Source organism: Anomalospiza imberbis, chromosome 2, assembly GCF_031753505.1.
Source record: "Anomalospiza imberbis isolate Cuckoo-Finch-1a 21T00152 chromosome 2, ASM3175350v1, whole genome shotgun sequence".
NCBI lineage: Eukaryota > Metazoa > Chordata > Aves > Passeriformes > Viduidae > Anomalospiza > Anomalospiza imberbis.
The window spans coordinates 14,808,118-14,829,262 of record NC_089682.1 but is presented as its reverse complement, the minus strand read 5'-3'; the positions used below and the strand labels follow the sequence as shown (position 1 = coordinate 14,829,262).

The 21,145-nt window shown below is 36.1% G+C and overlaps 1 protein-coding gene across 8 annotated transcripts in view; it reads left to right on the top strand.

Annotated features, from left to right (window-relative positions):
- Window positions 1–21,145, top strand: part of CNKSR2 (connector enhancer of kinase suppressor of Ras 2) — a 205,459-nt gene that overhangs the window by 127,131 nt on the left and 57,183 nt on the right. For all 8 annotated transcript variants that reach the window (XM_068179895.1, XM_068179894.1, XM_068179892.1 and 5 more), the window contains 2 exons: window positions 3,030–3,119; window positions 4,493–4,707. In XM_068179895.1, the coding sequence (XP_068035996.1) occupies window positions 3,030–3,119; window positions 4,493–4,707 (305 nt within the window). The remainder of the gene's footprint in view (window positions 1–3,029; window positions 3,120–4,492; window positions 4,708–21,145) is intronic.

Genomic DNA, 21,145 nt, shown 5'->3' with positions numbered 1-21,145 from the left:
AAGTATAAAATTGTACAGACATAGAGTTTTTCGGCTATAGAAGAAAATTAAGAGGAAATCTCATGTTTAAAAAAGGTATTTTGACTGCAATAGCATTAGCTGAGCACACATTTGAGTATTTTTTCAACCTACTTGCTGTGTTACTTCAACTTTAAAAGTGAGCACAAGCTATATGTTAGAGTCATTGTAACAATCCTATCATCATATCCCTTTGTGAAGAAAATAGATGTAAATTTTGAAGAAGCATAGATTTAATACATTATGCAGCCAAGCCCCAAAATCACCTGGGAACCTTGATATAAATTGAACTTGACCTGTATAAAGTATCCTCAGGACCTGGAGCAATGTCCTTGCACAACATGAAAGGTTGCATTTTCACAAAATGCACTCTTTCTACACAAGTACACCATCCTGCCGAAAAATCTTCAGTATCCTTTTGATTTCAAAGTGTTTTCAAGTGTTTTCTAACCATGCCCATTCTGTGCAAAGTAAGTGCTAAGTTTTGAAAATGTATATATCAATTTTATTATTCCAGTATTTCAAATATTACAGTTGGTGGCTGCAGTCAGTTCCATTAACAGAGATGTACTCACTGTTCCAGACATTAAATTTTAATACTGGTGGTTGAGAGTAAAGAACAAATTTCTTCTTCAAGGACTGCTGAATCCATTATTTTGTTATAGGATAGCTTTTTTAGCCTTTTTTTTCTGTGAGCAGAAAGATTCATAAAGACATGGATCAAAGACTCCACTGAAAACCAGTCATTATTTAACGCATTTGTTTTACAGTCTTTTACTTTTGATCTCCCTTTTTTTAATGAATTCAAGTCCATTTTTAATGAATTGTCAGGTCCATTTTCATTTAAGTGTATTTTCTAAAAATATTACCATTTCTGCATTAAATTCTAAAGTTTCCCACATGGCATTTGTTAACATAAAGTTTGCGGGTAGATATGACCTTAGGGTTTCACAGCAATCTGGAAAACGACAATAACACTCTTCTGGCTTAGGGTCACCCATTAAAGAAGGTCAAAGAGAGTTTCCAGCTCTAGAGAAATAATTATTTTCAACATGTACTTAACATTAATTTTGTGATGTGTCAACTTCTTTACAAAAATTTTCTCAGTTCTCCTGCATGAAAGGTTAATAAGGCCCTCTGTAATTTCTTTATTGTAATCTTTTGACTTTTTTTAACAATGGTAACAAAGATATTTCTCTTTCATGCTCTTACTGGCTTTGAGGTCTTCCGTAGTTGCTGCTAATTGGCCTTGGAAAGCTTCCATTCACATGCAAGATTAAAATTTTCCTGAGCGTCCTTCCAATGGAAAAGAGATTAGGGAATCCATAGGGGTGTAAAAACAAGGTTGTTAGGAGAGGAAACAAGCAAATGAAACTTGAGTTTAAGGAAAGAAACAAATTTGATTATTGTAGTTTTAATGCCAGATATAAAAGCGGGTACTTTGAACAGCTGAAAGTTTTGCAGAAAATTTGCAATCAGATTTTAGCAATCAATTTTGTAGCTTTTCTATTTTATTAAGTGTGCAGTTCCTATTAATAAGATACTGTGTGTTTAGCCTCACAAAGAAAAGAAGGTTTTATTGTCGAGAAGAAGAAACTGTTGAGAGCTGTTCCTGATCAAGTAAACATACATCCCCGCTCAGGAAATGACTCTGTGCACTAAATCTCACCAGCTTCAATCAGACTTCAATATGTGTCCCCAAATAGTAAAATGAATGATAAGAGAAAAGTTTAAAATATATGTGATTTTCCTGAGTCGTGAAGTATTTGTGACCTGATCCTGTGGTCTGAACAGAACATACAACTTTTTTTTTTTTTTTTTTTTTTTTTTAAGATGATAAAAAGTTTTACCATTATGCTGCCTGCATGGTGTTGGTGTGTTTTCCATGGATGCAGTACTTCAGCAGGGAAATTGACAAGTTTGAATATTTGTTTTCATTATAAGCATGTCTTTTTTTCAGTGTATCATGGATTTAACCTCAAAAATGTGGACTAAGACTTCTATGTAGGGATTTTTCTACTAAAATAATTTACAGGACTTTTGAAGTTTTTACTTTAAGCTTTGCTGCTTTTAAAATCAAACTATTTACTTGCTTTTTGGATTTGTGACTGGTAGATTGATTTAAAAAGAGCAAGGGCTGATCTTGTTGGGAGAACATTTTGTTTTCAGTCTGTCAGATAATATGCCATGTGCTTTGCTTCTCTGTTTTGTTTCAATACATTATTTACCTACGCTTTGTTTCAATGCACTATTTGACTTGATAAAGAATTCAGACCACTCTAAGTGGCCCCACTAAGTTCCATAGAACACTGATTTTCAGCTATATATGTGCAATTCTTGAACAGAAATCATAGTTTACAGCATTTTTTAAAATCAATTCAGCATCTTCCAATCAAAATTTAAAAGATAGGATAGTCTTCAGCTATTCTTTTTATTGCTGTCTGAAGTCAAAGTGAATTTAGCAATAATAATGTACATTGCTTTCTGTGGATGAAATGCTACAAAAGAAATTACATGTAGAGGTTTGCTACTCCCTTTCTCACTTAGTCACTGATGGATCTTGCAAGCCCACCAGCAAATATGCTATTTGTGAAGGTACTTCAGTGACATGCACAAGTTTCTGTTATCAACAATTCCCATGTGCTTTAAAACAGTTCTCCCATGTGTGTGCCAGGGGCTTCCAGAATAAGAAATAGCTGCTGCTCAGTGAAAACTGAAGTAATTTGAATGCATTTGTCAGTGTCAGACGTCACTCCACTGATGATTTGGTAGGGCACTGGATTTATTTTCTAAACTTAAAAAAAAAATCCATTAAATACTTAGCTGCTTCTTTTCTGTTAAATAAAACAGAACTCCTGCCTTGACCTCTTGTTCAGAGGCAACGCTGGATCCTCTTTCATAAGCAACCCTGCAGAATAGCAGCTTAGCACATAATTTGTTCTTTCTTCTAAAGAACCTTGGGTTAATGCTACCTTATGGTGCATGATCTCAATTTTTTCCTCTGTTTCCAGGGAAGCTGAGGCCTATTTCTATGCCAGTAGAATATAACTGGGTGGGAGATTATGAAGACCCCAATAAAATTAAAAGAGATACTAGGAGAGGTAAGTAATCTGAACACACATCTTATGCAAGGCATTATGGGTTTTATCTTGATTTAAGCTATATATTTCAATATAATTTTGCTGCTTGCTTAGCTATATATGTTTGTGAACCTGTTTTGGTATTTTCTTTATTATATATGCTTAACTTTTTGCAGAGTCTATTTTAGGATTGACAAAGTTGGTTGGAAAACATTCTAGAGCAGAATGAGATTTACTTCAAAATCAAAGAGGATAAGATTCTTCTGGGTTATGAGGCTTGGATGCATAACTCCACGTACAAAAGACTGAGATTGCTGTTATCAGCCAGGAACAAGATGTTATAGTAATGATAGCTATTTCTGCAAAAATGTTAACTAAATATTCAGTAGGGATCAAAAAAGGAAACACTTAGGAATTATTAGGAAAAGAATACAAGACCAAATTTAGAAGCATTCTTATGCTGCTATGTCAGCTGTTGCTCATGCTGTGTGTGCAATTCCAGTTTCTTAATCTCTTAAGAAAAATACAGTTGAATTCAAGAAGGTTTAGGAGACAACAAAAATTAATCAGATGCCTGAATTGACTCATAAACTGGGGTCAGTTACACAGACTGGCTATTATCAGTTTGGGGAACTCAAGCAGGACATAATAAAGGTTTATAAAAGCTTGTGTGGAGTGAAGTAAGGAAATAGGTTTGTCAGTGTTTAATCTGAAACAAGAGCAAAGAGATCAAATATCTCTGTCAGATGCTGGATAAAAAGAAAATAAGCTGGTGCAGTTCATGTTCAAGCTGAAGAACCTCTTGCCACAGGAGATAGTGTGTACTAGAAGTTCACATTAATGCAAGGAAAGACAGACAATTTTGTGAAAAAGAAATCTTCTGAGGTTTCCCAAATTGACAGTCATTGCTTCTGGGTCAGCTACAAATTGGTGCATGCTGGAAGAGTATTCAGGGAAAGTGTGTATGATATGGTGAATGATCTCCAATGAATGTTCAGAGCAAATTACTTTAAAATGTGTGGTGCCACTAACCTTTGTATTAATTATGACTCCTGGTAAAAAAGTAGCAAAACCTCAAAAATTATCATAAGTCCATCATTGCTCATTTTTTTAAAGCTCCAAGACAAAATTTATTGATGTGCATCTTCTTTTATATTTTGTTCCCTTTATTTAAAATATACCAGAAAACAGTAAGAGTCATGAATTTTCCCTACCAAAAGTTTGCTTTCTTATTATATCTGGACCAAAGAAGCATATGGGTTTTGCTAATGAAATAGTCCCGAAGAGTTAAAATTGGCAGTAGATCTTGGGAAGAATATTGCATGTTCTGGAAGCAGGTTTTACATGCCTGTAACAGTTCACCATGGCGTTTTGCATTGCTTTCCTTTCAACAGAAAATTCATTGCTTCGCTATATGAGCAATGAGAAAATAGGTCAAGAAGACTACATGTTTCAAAGGAATAGCAAAAAGGATACTGGGAAAAAGTCCAAAAAGAAGGGAGACAAGAGTAGTAGTCCAAGTCATTACTCACTGTTGCCTAGTTTACAAATGGAGTCGTTGAGACAAGAAGTCATGGGCACACCTGGACCAGAAACTGCTTTGTACCATGTGAGTAAAAGTAGCATTAACAAAAGTCATTGCTCTGTGCTTGTGATAAGAGGCAGTCTTGGTTTAATAGTGTTGTTCAAACCTTCTCTCGACTGCTGCTGTTGCACTGATTATATTCTTCAGGCAATAACTAGGTCTCAAAGAAATATTTTAGAATTCTTGATTTTGCTGTTAAGATGAAGGATGGACAGCATTGTTTTATTTACTGTGTTAGAAAATGGCACTTTTGAAATGCAGTGTGGTATCTCTCCCTTGACTGACTTGCTGCTGATGGAAAGGGAAGCAGCAGCAGTTTCCTGACTGGCTAGAAATCTTCTTCCCAGCATCTCTATCACTGCAATATGCTAAGTGTTGTCAGACAACCCCTTTACTCCAGGTACTTGGAAGGCCTGATAATGGCAGGAAAGCTTGTGGGTGGTGTTTGTTTTCCTTTGAGGTAAGAGGAGCTCTAATGCATGTAACTGTTTTTAACATACAGCCCTCAGGAATGCAGGTATAAATGTGAAGGTAGTGGTTCTGCTGAATAGGATGCAAAAGGAAAATTGCAGTAACTTGCTTGGTTTTAAGTGTATCCAAAAAATGGAATTATAAGATCACAGCATATTTTAGATGTGATAAGATATTCACCTCATAGCACTTTCCATGTATCAAGAGAATACTCATCTCTCAGTGACATTTGTTTCTCAGTATAAATTCCTGACACTATGCAGTAACAAAATATTTTATTTTAAGGTACCATCTTTTTTTTTCCTTTTCTTCCCTCTATCACATAGTAAGACTAGTTTCCAAATTCTGTACAAAAATTAATGATGTACACAGGAACTGGTGATTCTCAAAGCTCTGGTTTGGAAGTTAATGAGCAGCAGAAAGCATAGAATTGACAACAAGCATTTTTCATTTACTTTGGATATCCATCTACAAAAAACTTGAAATGTTACCACCCCAAATTCCACCAGTATCAGCTAATCCTTCTTGTGCATCATTTCCATTAAAGGATCTCTCTCTGTAATGCCATTAAATCATCAGCATCTATTTGAAAGTTTAGTTGGAGCTTATTCCTTTATAAAAATAAATAAAGATTATCCATTCTTTAGAATACAAATCAGTATTGATCTTCTGACTGGCTATGGAGCAAAATGCATGAAGTAAACAGAAAAAGGAATCTTGGACTATTGATTTGTCCAAGAAATGGGAAATGGAAAGGACCCTTCACAAAGCATTTACAGCGCTCTGCAGCTGAATATTGCTGATGCTGCCTCTGGAAGCTGGCTGCTATCGTGCAGTTCCAGAGTTTCTATTTAGTGGTAATGTCACCCAAGTATTCTGGTGCATACATCTTTTGCCACATAGCAGAGTCAAAGGTTTTGTAATAAATTGGGCAGAACTTTTCTTCCAATCTTAAATTAACAGTGCAGTGAGCAGACAAAGAATGGGGGAGTACAGATAGCACACAAGGAACTCGTATCTGTTTGCAGTAAAATTTTATTAAGCTATAGATAACAAATCAGGCAGTGAAAACTTGCTTTATGCTCAAATTGCATCTTAAAGATCACTAAAAGAGTGGCTGTCCTATTACAATTTTCTTTTTACAATCAGCAGCTACCTAGATTTCAGATTATTTGTAAATGGAAGCCTCCGGATACGCATGAGTCAAGTGTAAAAGAACTACCCTGATAGTAGTGAAAGAGCTGGAGGTTTTTATTTGGTTTGGTGTGGGTTTTTTTTCAGAAGTCAATGTTTTCATCATGCTACAATATCAGGGGAAGAGAGAATACTGTGCCTCTGTGCTGTGTATACCACAAGCCAGTAGATTTTCCTAAAGTAAAGAGCAGCCTCTACCACATGGCTTTTGTTGAATTTGAACCTGTAGTGCCTCAATTGTTTGCATAAGGTCCCAGTGCTAAAGAGCACTCCACCAGGCTTGTTAAGTAGCTCCCATCCCTCATTGTTCTTGTTGTAAAGAGTATTCATCTGTTAGCCTGTGTTTACCTGGCTTCTATGTCCAACCATAGTTTTCAATGTACCATTATCCTCTGGATTTAAACATCTTTTGTAACCAAATTTATCCCTCAATATAGGATTTTACAGGTTATAATCAAATAATTTTGTAAACTCCTCTTGCTTGCAAGAGTTATAATGAGCTTCTTAGGTTTTTCTTCAAAGACTGGGTTTTCACATCCTTTCCTCATTCTCAAAATTCTTTCAAATCTTCATATCTAATCCTAAACTATCTTAAGCATCTTTCCTAAAGTATGTATGCCAGCAGAGCACATAAATTTCCAGGAGCTGCATGGAAAGGTTGCATAACCATTCCTCCTTCACGACTTATATATTTAAATGCTTAAAGGACTGATTACTGATTTTAAGCATAGCCCTGGAATGAGAGTATGTTTGTTACTTGGTTTTAGTTTTATATTTTTCTGTAATGATATTATTTCAAATCACTTATCTGTGGATGGATATTCCCAATCTAAAAGCTTTTATCTTGCATTCTTTGTTCTTAAATACAATAACTTTTATATAGTTGGTCATTTTGAAACATGTAACTTCTTGGGTATGCTTGCTGAATAATCCATGTCTCTGATGCAACCCTAAGTATGAAATATGTGAGAGTAAGGACTCTGGACCCTCAAATTGGTCCCCCATGATTCCCAAGTCCATAACAAAGGAGTGTTGAAGCTCCAGGAATCTGGGGTCTGGTGTGGGGTCTCCTTATTCTGAAATTATATTTTTAATGTGTGTATTCTGTGAAATAGAAATCATGCATGTTTAATTTCTTTTTTTTTTTCCTTCTATTTTCTTTTCCATTTTACTGAATTCTCTGGAGTGAAAGCCATGCTGCTCACTCAGCAGTGAGGTTTTGTGTCATTCACTGGTCTTTGATTCTGTTTTACCTTTATTCACTGAAGCTTTCATTCTTTTTTGACTCCATTGATATAAATGTTAAATAATTTTGGACTAAAATGCATCCCACTAGTTAGTGATGAATTCCCTTTACAATTCCAGGCCTCTTTCCTTTTGGATTTTGCAGCCGTTGATGTGAGCAGGTTGATTACCTTTTTACTGTGAAGCTTTTCTGCAGAAATGCAGCTTTTACAATTATGCTGACCTCAGCTCCTTCTGCTACCTTTATGTATGGCTCTACAGAAAAGAAAAATCTTTGATCAAAAAACTACACTGCTGAATTAAATTACCACAGCAGAAATGGTATTATCTTTTGTGCTGTAAACAAAGTGGATGGTGTTAAAAAATTACCATGGTAATGTAGAAGTACCTGTTTATTATTTCCTAAAAGCTATTCTGTGAAATGCCAGCAGATTCAAGTTGTTATATTCTAAAGTGATCACAAGATTGTGGCAGTCTAGCATTTTCTGACTGTCAGGATACTAAACTTGCTTAAAATCACTGGTTTCAAAAGTTTTGTTTGTGTTATTGATGTGCCATTGCAATCAAAACTCTCTGGTCAAGGGTACATTTCAGTTGCAGTCTTGAAAAATGAACAGGATTTGCTTGTATCCACTGAACATAACCAGTGTGATAGCTGATACCATAGCAAAGCAAAAACTAACTTGTGTTGTGTCTGTGAACTAAGCATCTCTTGTATCCTCTTCTGGTGTTTCTGAATCCTCATATATAAATTTTCTGCACTGCTTTGGTTTTTTTTTTTTCCCATCCTAGAAATTGTTTTCAGTGTTTTGTTGATTTTTAGACAAGTTTTTGTTCTTGCATTCTGTTTTTCTTCCTCAGTATTGTAAAAGAGACCAACAAAGTGTTAATATTTTTATTAAGCTGAGGCAAACTGTTCGAGCTGTTGCTAATCTGATCTGCAAGCAGGTGTTCAATGTGATCTATTTCTGTAGGTAGAAAACAGCACATTTTGTCTTGAACTTTTGGGGCACAAGAGATGAAAACTCTGACATATTGTTGTAATTTCTCAAGTTCCTTATGTTTTCTGTAAAGGAATTTTCTTGGTGTGTTGTGCTTTTTTTTAATTGAAGGAAAATAATTTGTTATTTAGGAGGGAGATAGAGTCATGGGTCACAAGAAGTTCAATGTCAGGTTAATAATAATTTCAATGTCAGGTTAATAATAATCATTTAATAATAACTTAATATTAATAATAATTTTGTAACTGGATCAATACAACTTTCCCTTAGCCCAGAAGCAGCATTGCAATGTGAAGCAAAGCTTACAGGCTATTGTTTGTGATAGTAAGCGAGATTGCTTTTTCTTGCATAACTCCCTGCTATATACAACAGGCTGTAACCTACACGGATAAACTTATATTATTGACCGTGTTTCTTCTCCCTTCCTGCCTCCCATTATTCCTCTGCCTTTTCCAGTGCATGTATGCTCATTTGTTCATGTGTTCTTACCACTACATAGTGACTCGCTTGTTGTAGGAAAAGTGACAGAAAAATAACAGCTTCTCACTATGCTGTGATAACCAGACTGTTTTAAATTGTTTAATTAATAGTGGAGTTTTCTTCGTTATTTTATTTGCATTTGAAAATAAGGTAAGTTTAGTAGCAAAATGTGGCACTTGAAGTTCATACATCTGAAACAGGTCACTTAGTAATGGGTTGAGGAGATAAATCAAGGTTTTGTACCATTGGGATTTTGCTAAATTTGCATGTGTAGATATCTACACATGCACTATCTTTAATATTCCAGTTCTAGTTTTAATAAGGGAGAAATAAAATAAAAGCTATCAGCTGGAGTTGTGCTGCAAATTGAATTAAGTTGGTCTAAGTTTGGCAAACTTCTTTTTTTCCCTCTTTAGCAATGTCTAACTGACCATGTGGTTGAAATGCAGCCTGATGACTCTTAATCACATAATTAACAGCAATATTTGCTGCAGTGAGCACCCACAGAGAGCCAGGCACACTTCTTTCTACTCTGCCAGTGAGGCAGCAAGGACCAGGGTGTGAGCAGGGTTCAGTCTGAGCTGTTCCCCACTCCAGTCCTCCCAAGGTGGCCGTGCCAGGTCAGCTCCTTGGGTTTTCTCTGCAGAGCTGGTGGGGCAGCATCAGCCTGGCCAGGCAAGGGTCACCTGGCTGCAACAGTGATCTTGTTGAGAATACTTCCAAGTGAAGATTTGTTTGTGGACCTATTGCAAAAGTTGGTCTTTAGTTAATAATATAAATTGGAAAGGAGACAGTAACTTTTAGCCAAAAGAGCTTCTACTTAAATCATGCATATTTCCAGGTGTTTCTTGCCTCCTACAGACCCCTCCAGAAAAAATACAGGAAAATGCTTTCTAAAAGTTGAATTCAAAATGCATATATTTAGGTGTTGTCAATACAGAGAAGAATTCACAAAAAAACTCATGATTTTGAAAACTTCAGGTCTAACTCTGCTTAAGTGGTTGATTTTCCCTTACTTCTCCTGTTCCTCTCTGCAGAAAGGCTGAAAGGGAGTAAAAAGTGAAGATGCTTAAATTGCATCATTTTTGATGAAAATTCTTGAATCAAATGTGCATGTATTTATAAAATCTTTAATCATAGTACCCAAGAGATAGCATTTTAAAAAGTGCAGAACATGTGCATACAGTTTCCTAATAAACTTATGTGCAAGATACCCATCAACTTGTCGCAAAAATCTTCTTTATAAAAATGGCATCTAAAAAACATTTAATAGTGCAGAATGATTTACTAAAAAAACAGCCCTAACAAAAGTATCCCGCTGAAAAACTAGCAGTTTCCTATAATTGTAAATATCACAGTATTTAAAGAATTTCTGTTCAGGTTGGTTTTTTTTTTTGTTGTTGTTGGTTTTTTTTTTGTTTTGTTTTTTGTTTTTTTTTTTTGTTATGGATACTTGTAAATAAACAAAAAATTTGTAGAGAACAAATTAAAAATCAGTTGCACAGATTTTAGGTAGGTGTCTGAAATTTTGAATGTCATTGCACTGTTACAACAGATGGAGTTGGTTTTTTTCTTAAAAATTTTCTTCTTAAAAATGTCTGGAGTCCAACTATGGCAAGCTGGACTAAATAACAAGGCTCTCTTTTTCCTTTTCTCCTCCCTGTTTTCACAATAGTCTATAGTTAGACATGTAATTGTTATAGAATAAAAATCTAGCAGTTGTTATCAAAGTGTTTAACCTAAGTGCATAGTAAAAAATATTTTCCAGTAGAATCTCCATAAATTTTGTTAATATTTGAATTAGTATTACTTCTTTGCTGTGTTTTTTCATCTCTATTTAAATATATGTATTAAAATAATACTGAAACTGGAAATAGATTACAGACTTATGTGTTTTAATTATATGCAAAGGAAACCTTAAACTCTTTTTTGAAAATGTAAGAATTATGTAATGTAAAAAAATTATAGTTGTGTTCCAGTTAAAAAACATTGGCATTTTTATATTCCCAGCTAAGAAAATGCACTGGATTTCAAGTGCCTGTCCACAAATAAAATTAACATAATGACCAGTTTTAGAAATAGTTGTGAAAAATTTCAGTCTCTAATTACCACAGTAAGAAATTATTTTAAAAATAATTTCTTCACTGCTTTGTTGCAGGTTAGCCCTTTACAGTCTAAATATAATTGTGCACACTTTAGCTTCTGCTGTAAAGGCAGAAAATACAAGTCTTTACCAAAAGTAGTACATATGCTGTTAAAATTTCACAAGTGAAAAAACTGTAATTTCTCATGATGTCTAGACTTCTCAAAGACAGCTGTCTCAGACTGGACTGTGAGGAGGCTCCTGGGCACCTCAGCAGAAGAGTCCAGCTCTGAGCTGCTGTGGTGCCTGAGCTTCTCCTCAAGTACTTCATGTTCATGAAGCTCCAGCAGAGCTTGGCTGGTAAAAGCTAAACACCTGGATATCCTCTCTGGAGGTGACTGGAGCATTTAACACATTTACATCTTTCGTCTCTAGGTTATACTGGTCACATCTCAGCTTAGTTTTTGTAGCCTTAGGGGGTTGTTTGTCTTGTTCTAGGACTTCAGCTCCTTGCTCCCTTTTCCATCAGTGAGCATGTAATGAGGAAATAAGGCTGTGATGGTAACTAGGTCCACATGTGTGGAAATGGAAGGAACTCACTGCATTGCAGTAGAATCTGAGCTGAAAAGGCTTATGAAGTTATAGAATAATCTGATTTGAAGTTATTTTAAAAGCCTCAAAGTCTATTCAGAGGCAAAAGTGCTAGTAAAATGTTTCATTTAATGCAATGCAGAGAAGAAAATTTTGTTGTGCTATGAAGGCAACATAAGCTTCTATCCATTTCTCATCAGCCTAATCTATGGTTCAGGTATAGACAGCCCTTTGCTCTGAGAGACATTTAGAAAGAACAATGCTGAAGAAATTAAGGGAAAAGAAGGATAAGGAAAAGAAACATAACAGGAAATTTTTACCTATTGCCTTCATGAGGCAATGGATAACACCATCATGTCCCACAGCCACATTGGCCATGGGCAGCATTGAAGGCCTACACATTGGCACACGTGGGGTTTCTTTCAGTTGGATATTTGTGGGTTTGTATATTTGATTCAGACAGGAGAGCAGCATGTCTCACATTCTCAAATTGGAATAGTGGTTCCAGGACTTGGCCAGCTTCTACACCCCCAAAAGAAACCATCAAAACAATATTGTATGTATCCTTTTATTTGAATGCAGCACTTCACAAATGTAACAGACAAAATAAGTGATAAAAATAGTATTCATGTTGTTAAAACCTGTGTAGAAATGTCATCTAGGTCATAAGTGAACTGTGTAGCATATAAAACAAATAATACAGTAAAACAGTTAACCAATAAGCAAAATATGCCTCTCTTGTGACAGTTGGAAAATTATTGGCATAGCCAATCATTTTAAACTGTTGTGGTCAAAGGTAATTTTTGCTATTCCATCTGAGTTTGGTAAAAATTTGGTTCCAAATAAATCTACATTTCTGAGAGAAAAAGCAAGAGAGAAACAGCATATAAATTCCTTGCTAATGGAAGATGGCTTTATATTATTTTTAGACTAGTGCAACCAACAGAGAGGAATAGAGGGGCCTCTGGGTCTAGTCCTCTGCTATTACAGTTAATCTCTTTCACACAATCCTATTCAGATCTATATTAAATTCCACATTCAAATAGGGTATGAATTGCCTGTTACTAATGATGGGACCTGTTACTAATGATAAAGGTGATAAATTGGGTGAATGGGTAGCCAGTTGTCATAGTTCCAGGTAAAATTTTGGACAGAGGGGAGGAAAGATGCCAACAAGAGAAAGGCGTCTAATGAATTGCTGCAAAAAAACAAAACCCAGATGCCTCAGAAACCAGCATAAACTGCATAGGATAATAGGATAATTCAGTCTGGGAGCAACCTCAAGAGGTTCTGTGCTCTGGTCTTTGGCTCAAAGCAGGGCAAGCTCTGAGGTCAGACGAGGCTTCTCAGGGTTTTGCCCAGCTGGGTGTTGAGCACCTCCTGAGATGGAGACTGGATGAACTCTTGGCCAACCTGCAGCACGGCTTGTCTCCCCCATGGCAGAAAAGTTGGAGATGAACAGCAAAACAGGTGTTTTGGCAATAGCTGAGAGTATAGCAACTTACTCAGATTTAAGGGATAGTTTCTGTTGTTTCATTGCTGCTTAGCTAAAATCATCTCGGGAATGTGCCTCAGTAATCTCACATCTGTTTTCCTAGTTCTAGACTCTCAGTCCTTTGAACTCAAGACTGAAGAGAGCAGATGTGCATATGCAGCTTTTATATTTGAGTTCTGTTTAAGCATGTATTTTGTGAAACAGTAACACCTCGATTCCTTGGGAGGGAGTGCTAAATTCTTTTAATTATATGGAATAATGTCTGCATTGTTCTTGAGGTATATTATTCCTGTCACAGATTAGAGAATATTTTCCCATCTGCATTGTTTCTCTTTGAAAGAAATAGTTAATACCATTAATTTGCTCTTATTGGGGAAGTAGTTGTCCAAATGAAATTTGAAGGTATTGAATATGGGAGATTTTACATCTAATTCTATATACTCTCTGATCATTTCTAAAATCCAGAGTTAATTATTGCTGCAAAGCAAAATGCCCTAGAGATGAGGTAAGATTGGTTTTTGGGCATCATGAAGCACAGTGGGAGTCTTTTGTGGAAAATTTTTGTTTAAACTTTCTCTATTACCTCCTTTTGCATTGTGACCATGAGAGGAAAAAATAGCGTGTCGTAATTTCTTTCCAAGACAAAGCTGGGGAATTCTTTAAAAATGCGAGAGTTACTGTAAAGGTCATCTAGTCCAGCTCTGCCAGTCTAGATTTATTCCTTACTGCACAGAATATAATGGTCTGAAAATGTAATTTTATATGCTCTAGAGATGTAGATCTATACACTAATAAATCTCTCAGCTCAGAACATTTCCTAATTTCCTTTCACATCCCCATTCTGTATTTTTTTCTGTTATCTATTTCATAGAATCATTCCTGATTGTTTCCTGCTTTTATTACCTGATAGAGGACCATTGCCTTTGTAGATATTAGCACTGTTTGTACATCAGTAAGCTACATTACCTTTAGCTGGTACAATCACAGTAGCACGGTTTTATATTTTATTAATGTCGAATCAGTGATTTAGTCCCTTGGTTATTCCACTTTGATAAAGAAGAGATGAAGTGCAGCACGTTGTAGCAGAGAAGTTTATGTCAGGTATTGCACAGAGGGGACTCAGCATGAGTTACCACTGCAGTATGCTGGGGATTGTCACATCCAGGAGAACTTTGGTCCAGGGCCTGACTTCTCTACTGGCTCTTCTGTGTTCTCCTTTCTGCACAAGAGAAAGGGAGATACCAGGACTATGAAAGCATTTAACCAAGGATACTGGCTGGCATGTGTCATGCAATTTGGCATTCTAAAAAACTTAACTGAGTGGTGGAATGTTATTTGAATTAATGGAGCACATATGCCTTTTTCAGAGTGCCATTTTATCAAAATGCTTGACAAAGAGCTCCATTGTTTCTGAACGAGGGATTTTTTCCAAATAGTGGTTTTGACTCTACAGGAGTCTCTGCCCCATTCCTCTGCCCCACTTACACAGGGGTGGCCCCTCGAGCCTGCTGCTAACACACAGTATGGGAGATTGTATGGTTCCACCTGGGAGGAAAATGGCTCTTTGCAGCACTGCAGCTCCTGAACTGAAGCTGTTTTATTGGGTGTTTCTGTTTTACTGGAGAGAAGTGCTTGTTGCTTAGCGCCTGATCCCTGAGTCAGCCAATCCATCTCTCCTGCTGTGCTGTGGAGGAAAAAGCAACCTGGTATTTTTCATAAAGCAATAACTGCTTTTTGTCCACTTCTCAAGAATATCCCTTTGCTTTCAGATTAACCCAAGTAGATAGCATTTCCAACACTACAGAATTCTGGTTTTAGAAGGATGTGTAAAACTTCTTTTAAGCTGGTTTGTACCCATAAGGTCACCATGGACAGTTCAGAATTAAAAAAAAAACCTAATGTTATCTTTCCCCACCTTCTGCAAAGGTCTGCTTCATCTTATACTTAGAGGAAATTTTACTGAATTCCAGCAAGTAATGAGACTTTTATCCTGCAATGAACTGTTTTTTTCTGCCTTAATTCATAAGGGCAATGGAAGTGGTTGGTATGAATTTTAACAGAATGTATAATTCCTGATGTACAGAAACTCTTTCCTTCTTTTCCCCCTGAAGACTTCCCCTCTGTTGAAAGCCAGAAGGAGTTTTCTGTTTCTTTCCCTGAAGTATATTATGTCCAAGTGCTAACAGAGAATAACTTGAAATAGTGTATCTTCCTTAAAGCAGAAATCTGTTTTCTCAGGCCACCTACATCCTCTGCACTTTTTTCTTTCACACAATCAGAAAGAGTATGAAAAAGATCGTGCTGAGGGGTACAATCAGAAGTGTTGCTCACTCCTCCTGCAGAAGGAGGTGTATGTGTTTGTCACCATAAGCAAGCACCAAGGTCTTGTAAGGGGGCATGGGACTTTTATTCTAGGCTAATGATTTTTCCTCTGCAAAGACCATGGGTTTGGTGGAAGATGTTGTTAATGCCCCAGGGGTGACTTCCGTTTACAGCAGTTTGTTTTCTTCTGAGAAGGTCCAAGATTGGCTCCCTATTCTGCCACAGACCACCTCTGTAATCCAATAATAGATCGAGAATAAGTTTCTTAAATCTGCTTGGATAGTCTTGCTATCTTTAGTCTTGCTAGTTTTAATGTTTAGGTAAGCACACAAGAAAAACCTACCTTGCCTGTGAATAACACAGAAATTTTCTAAGCAAACCAAGATTTTTCCTGGAGGAAATTGCAAAGTTTGGTATCTACTGGAGGGGCATAGCAGCAGGACACAAGTATCCACAAGGCCTTTGGGGTGACTTGTTTCAGACACACTGTGAAAAGACATGTCTTTGTAACACAGTCATTGAAAACTTTATTTTCCACAAATATCCATTAAAATAATTAGAACTGTCTGCTGCAGTCTCTTAATGGAGACTAAACAAGATGGTAAACAAAAAAGATTTTGGCAAAATCCTGTGTTGTGAGTACCCTTAAGCATGAGATGTTAATACTGATGTAAAGTGTGGCATTGTATCTAAACAGGTTTGCATTTCCCCCCTTTTCACTCTTCTTTTAGCTTTGAAATTTTGGATCTCAACACACTAAATGAAGAGAAATGTGTATGTGGTATATCAAAACAGTGAAAATAGAACATTGCCAATGTTCTCAAAGCATTGAGAATGATCTCTCAAAGTGGGAGATCAATGATATGATTGGCAGAACCAGCTTTCATTTTTTTCCCAGACACTAGCTTTTCCATCTGTAGCAGAAAGTTCCAGTAATCAGATGTGATACAAGCTACCCTGCTGAAAGTAGAGAAAGCTGTCTTACAGTGACAGAATGGAAATGCCTGCCTGTAAACAGTTCCTTAGTGTCTAAACTTGCACCTTGAGAAAAATTGGGTTTGACCCAAGCTCTAAATAAAGCTATAAAGATATGTACCATTTTCCCTTCCAATCAGACTGAGCTCAAATTTGGGTAGAAGAATTGGAATTATTTTTTCCATAACTTGGTTCTCTCTTCCAGCTTTTTTAAAATGACTGTGTGAAAAATCTCTGAAGAATAGTGGAGCAACAAAAAAGCTCTTGAATGAGAATTTTAGGTGCTGTCCAATATGGTACTTGTAGCTATGGTCAATCTTCAGAGAACCTTCAGTTGTGGTCTTTTTTGGTAGACCTACAAATTCTGTAACCATATACAAGAAGTTTATATAACTATTAGAATATATTTATTTTTTGGACATGGATGTAACATTCTGTTGATCACACCTATCTAATTTATATTAGATATTAGAGAAGCTCTAAGGAGCAGCTTAACCTCAAATCTTTAGACATCTTCCTCGGACTCTTGAAGTTTGTTAAAATAACAAATCTTCTCAAATTAATCATTTTGATAACCAGCCTATTTTTTTCTACTTTTATTTGAGCTATCAACTGAAATATAAGTTTTCTAACTTTCATCATAACAGTTTTAGCAAACATTCTCCTCTTCTGATAGCAGTTTCACTCCAATTTAATATTAGTATTGAAAGATCAGTTTATTAAGTTTCCTATTTGGCATGAAACAAATAAATTCATTGAAACTTAAATAATTTCACACTTTCATTTAAATACATTTTTCCAAATGAAGAGGTATGAAATTACTACAAAATAAGTTAATACCAAACATATTTTCAGGCCTCTGAACATTAGTGAATAACTTTCAATCTTGTTTCCCTTCTGAGCAAATACGGAGCAGTCACAGGACTAACCAATAATAAATACTTTCTCCCAGAAGAGAAACCTGAATATCTCTGAGAATGAGACAGAAACATGATAGTCTCATTTCTTGAAATATTGTGTTACACATGCAAAGATGCTGATGTGTGACTGTGTGCATGCAGATAGCATTGATTAGACCACCTGTAGGGGATTATTTTCTTGCTAAAGAGCAAGTACAATTACAGGCCAGTGGTGATCTCTTTGCTTACTATGAGCCTCCACCTGCAAGTTTTTTACAATGCAGCTGCATTGCTGTGCTGTAGTCCTAAAAGGCTTGCCCTGGGGCAGGTTGTTCTTTACAGGTGTGCAGTCTGCTGGCCTCTTGGAACTCTGTCAATCATTTTGAAGACTGTTAGAGTAAATACAACCCACACAGCAAGTCTGGTAATGAACAGTTGCAGGAAGAGAGGGACTGTTAAAGCTCTTTCCTGCCCAATTAAATCTCCATTGACTATTGGAATTTGCAGCTAAGACCTCAGAAAGGTAGGGCTAGAGACTTGCTAGAACATTTGTAAGAAAAACCTAGCAGACAAAAACCAAACAAAAAACCTCACCCAAAAACCCCACAAAAACCAAAACACCAAACCAGAAACAGAAAAATCCCTTTAATAAATGGTGTTTTATTCCTCTTAAAATACATGTTCTTTAAGGCTGCTAATAGGAAAGGCAGGCTTATATATATGTTAAATGTTTCTTTGATATTCTCCTTAGAGATGCACTTGTCCAAGGGTTTAATCTAGGTGTATTATTAAATAGAACAAGCTCAAAGATCACATATTACAGGAGAAATTGTGTCTAAAAAACTCACTGAGTCTCAGTGTATTCAAAGGGGTTTTGATGTAGGTTAAACATCAATTGACACCTTGCTTTTGGGTAATGGAAAGTTCTTCTAGTTGTATTTTGGATGACTGGAAAGCATATAATTCAGAATATTATTAAACAGTTTCAAATTTTCTTCAGGAGTGCCAATTTCCACTTGTCTTAAGGTACTCATCTATTTAATCTTTTTAGTGTCCGTCTTGTTTCCATTTTACTCATTATTTTGAGTTAATAACTGCTTTCTTTAATATGGAATGCTGCTTTCTATTTAATTTCATGCTTGTTCTCAGAATTAGTAGAAGAGATGGATTCTTGGAAACTGGGAAAAGATGTTTATGAAAGCAGTTACTCAAAGCTCAAGGTGTATCAGAATCAAAATGCAGTGAACATACATTGAAACTGGCTTTGAGGGTGAGTGATTAAACAGTGTCTTACAGCAAGTTTGCATTAATAAAACGAAATTTCTTGCATTGGTGTAAATCCATGGGTTTAGGGTTCATGGAATTCAGAAATAGTAGTTACATTATTTCCATATTTGCCACATCACAGAACTAAGCTGCAAAAGGGGAAACACTGTGGTGGCCAACAATTCCTTAAAGAAGCTGTGGAATGTACCTCTTTGGAGATAGTTTATCTAGGCTAGAGATGACTCAGAACAGGATCCAGTATTGGCTTCAAAGCAAGCCTTGCTCTGATCAGGAGGAAGGACGTGATCTCCTGACACTGCTGAGAAAACGGCTCTAAGCATTATCTTCCAACTGCAAAGGGGCTGTAGATTGCATTCAGTGAGTTCCTAAAAAAGCAACAAAAGAAGAAGCATTTTTAGATTTCATCCTCACTTTTTTGTTTTTGTTGTTGTTCTCTAATTACATATTTTATATTACATATACATTTTCTTAGTTAAGTAAAAAAATGGTGCTGTTTTTTGCAAAGGGTCAATTAACTTGAAGCCTGCAGTCTATGTAAAATAATCTAAAGTGTTAGTTAAAATCACTGCAGTTGAAATAGTTCCCAGGAACTTCTCTCAGTTGTAGAATTTGCCCTTAGTTATGATTTAATTCAGTGAGCTATTTTAGAGTAATAGCTGAATTTAATAAAACCTTTCTATTTTGCAATATAACATAATGTATGGAAAAATGGTTAGACATGTAAATTACATGCTTTCTTCCTGTTAAAAACTGATACCCCTTCATTACCCTTTCTTCCCAAAAACTGACTCAGAAGTAAAAAGGTGTGAACTGAGGTTTGCAGGTTCAATTTACAGACAAAACATCTAAAGAGAAGGCTTTTCATATGTTCTCACCTGCTCTCAGAATTACTTGTGAGAAAACGGAGCAGAGATTTTCTGTTTTGACACTGTGAAAATAATAGTGCAGAAAAGTCAAACAGCAGAATGAAATTGTCTGAGTTGTGAACTGAGAAGTGCTAATGTTTTGGATTTGTATGTGTGTGTATTTTTTCATCCACTTTGAATTAAGTAAGATTTTCAGAGGGAGTTACTTACACACTTCTGCTCATCCACTCTGTTATTCCTGGGTCATTAAGATCTCTTCTAGTCCTTCGCAGGTTGAAATATTTCATGTGATGTAAGTGGGATGGGTACTGCTGTCTTGGTTTGTTGAGAGCTGGTGCTGATTTAATTGGTACCAGTAGCAGAAGAAAAAGGACAAGAGCCAGGAAATGAAAATGAGTGTGATCCTTTTTTTACCTCCCAGTGGAGGCCTTCTTTGACCCACCGAGGTAGCAATATAGTGGAGTAGATTTTGTCAGATATGGTCTCCAAGGGATCAGCACATCTAGCAAGTCAGTTAAAATTTTTAATTACACTTAATTATTGTCTTGCTAATAATTTTTCCCCATGGGCATGTTAGTTTTTGCTGCATGAAAATCTCTCAGCTGTGAGGCAAGAGATCCCTTTGAAGCTGAGTCTGCTGCACATGAGCTCAGGGGTGTGGGAAGCAGGGAGGAGAAAATTAGAACAGAGTCATTAAGGTTAGAAAAGAACTCCAAGATCATCGAGTCCAACATTTGACCAAACAATATCATGTCAATTAAGCCATAGCACTGAGTGCCATGTGCAAAGCCAAAGCTGCTCTTTGAATTGAACCTAGTCTTGTAAAGTAGGGTTAGGGCTTGTCTTAGTACTAAGAACAGGATTTGGAATTGCAGAGCTGTCAGTGCTTTTGCTTCAATTTATTTTTACCAAGTGGCACAAAACTATTGATTTCTGAATTGATTCCTGGCAAGCTGAAATAGGAAGTTTTAATAAGCAGACACTCTAATGTAGCCTTTGTGTAGTTTTAACTGTCTGCCTTTCTAGAAAACTAAAGTTCAAAACAAGTCAAATCATGTCTTTAAATTTTGGTGATTCATTACAGATATTTTTTTTTCTTTTTTTAGTTCACTGGGAATTGTGCTTCTCTGAGTCAAAGCTTTTAAACAGGAATGGTTATAAAATGCGTTAAAACTTACTGATCTTACTAATAAGCTAAGATCTTAAATAAAGGAGCAATTTCCATCCTGTCTCATTGTCAAGGGAGTGGGTTAGTTTGTGGGAGTGGATCCGCTGAAGGGAAATACTTCCACTTAAAAACATGGTGAAAAAATAAAGTTCTAGTTCAGACTTTTTATTTGGGAGACTTTTTCCCAGTTGTGATTAAGCAAAATTTACTGATGTCTTTCAGAATACTGGGCCTGGGTCTGAGAAAATTGTCTGATGGTCTAATGACCACTGTATGAATACTTCCACACCTGCATTAGGCAGTTTGTTATTTTGCATATTTACATATGGATGTCAAAAATACTTTATTTAGTGTCTACATTAGAAATACATGGGCTGTGTAGCTT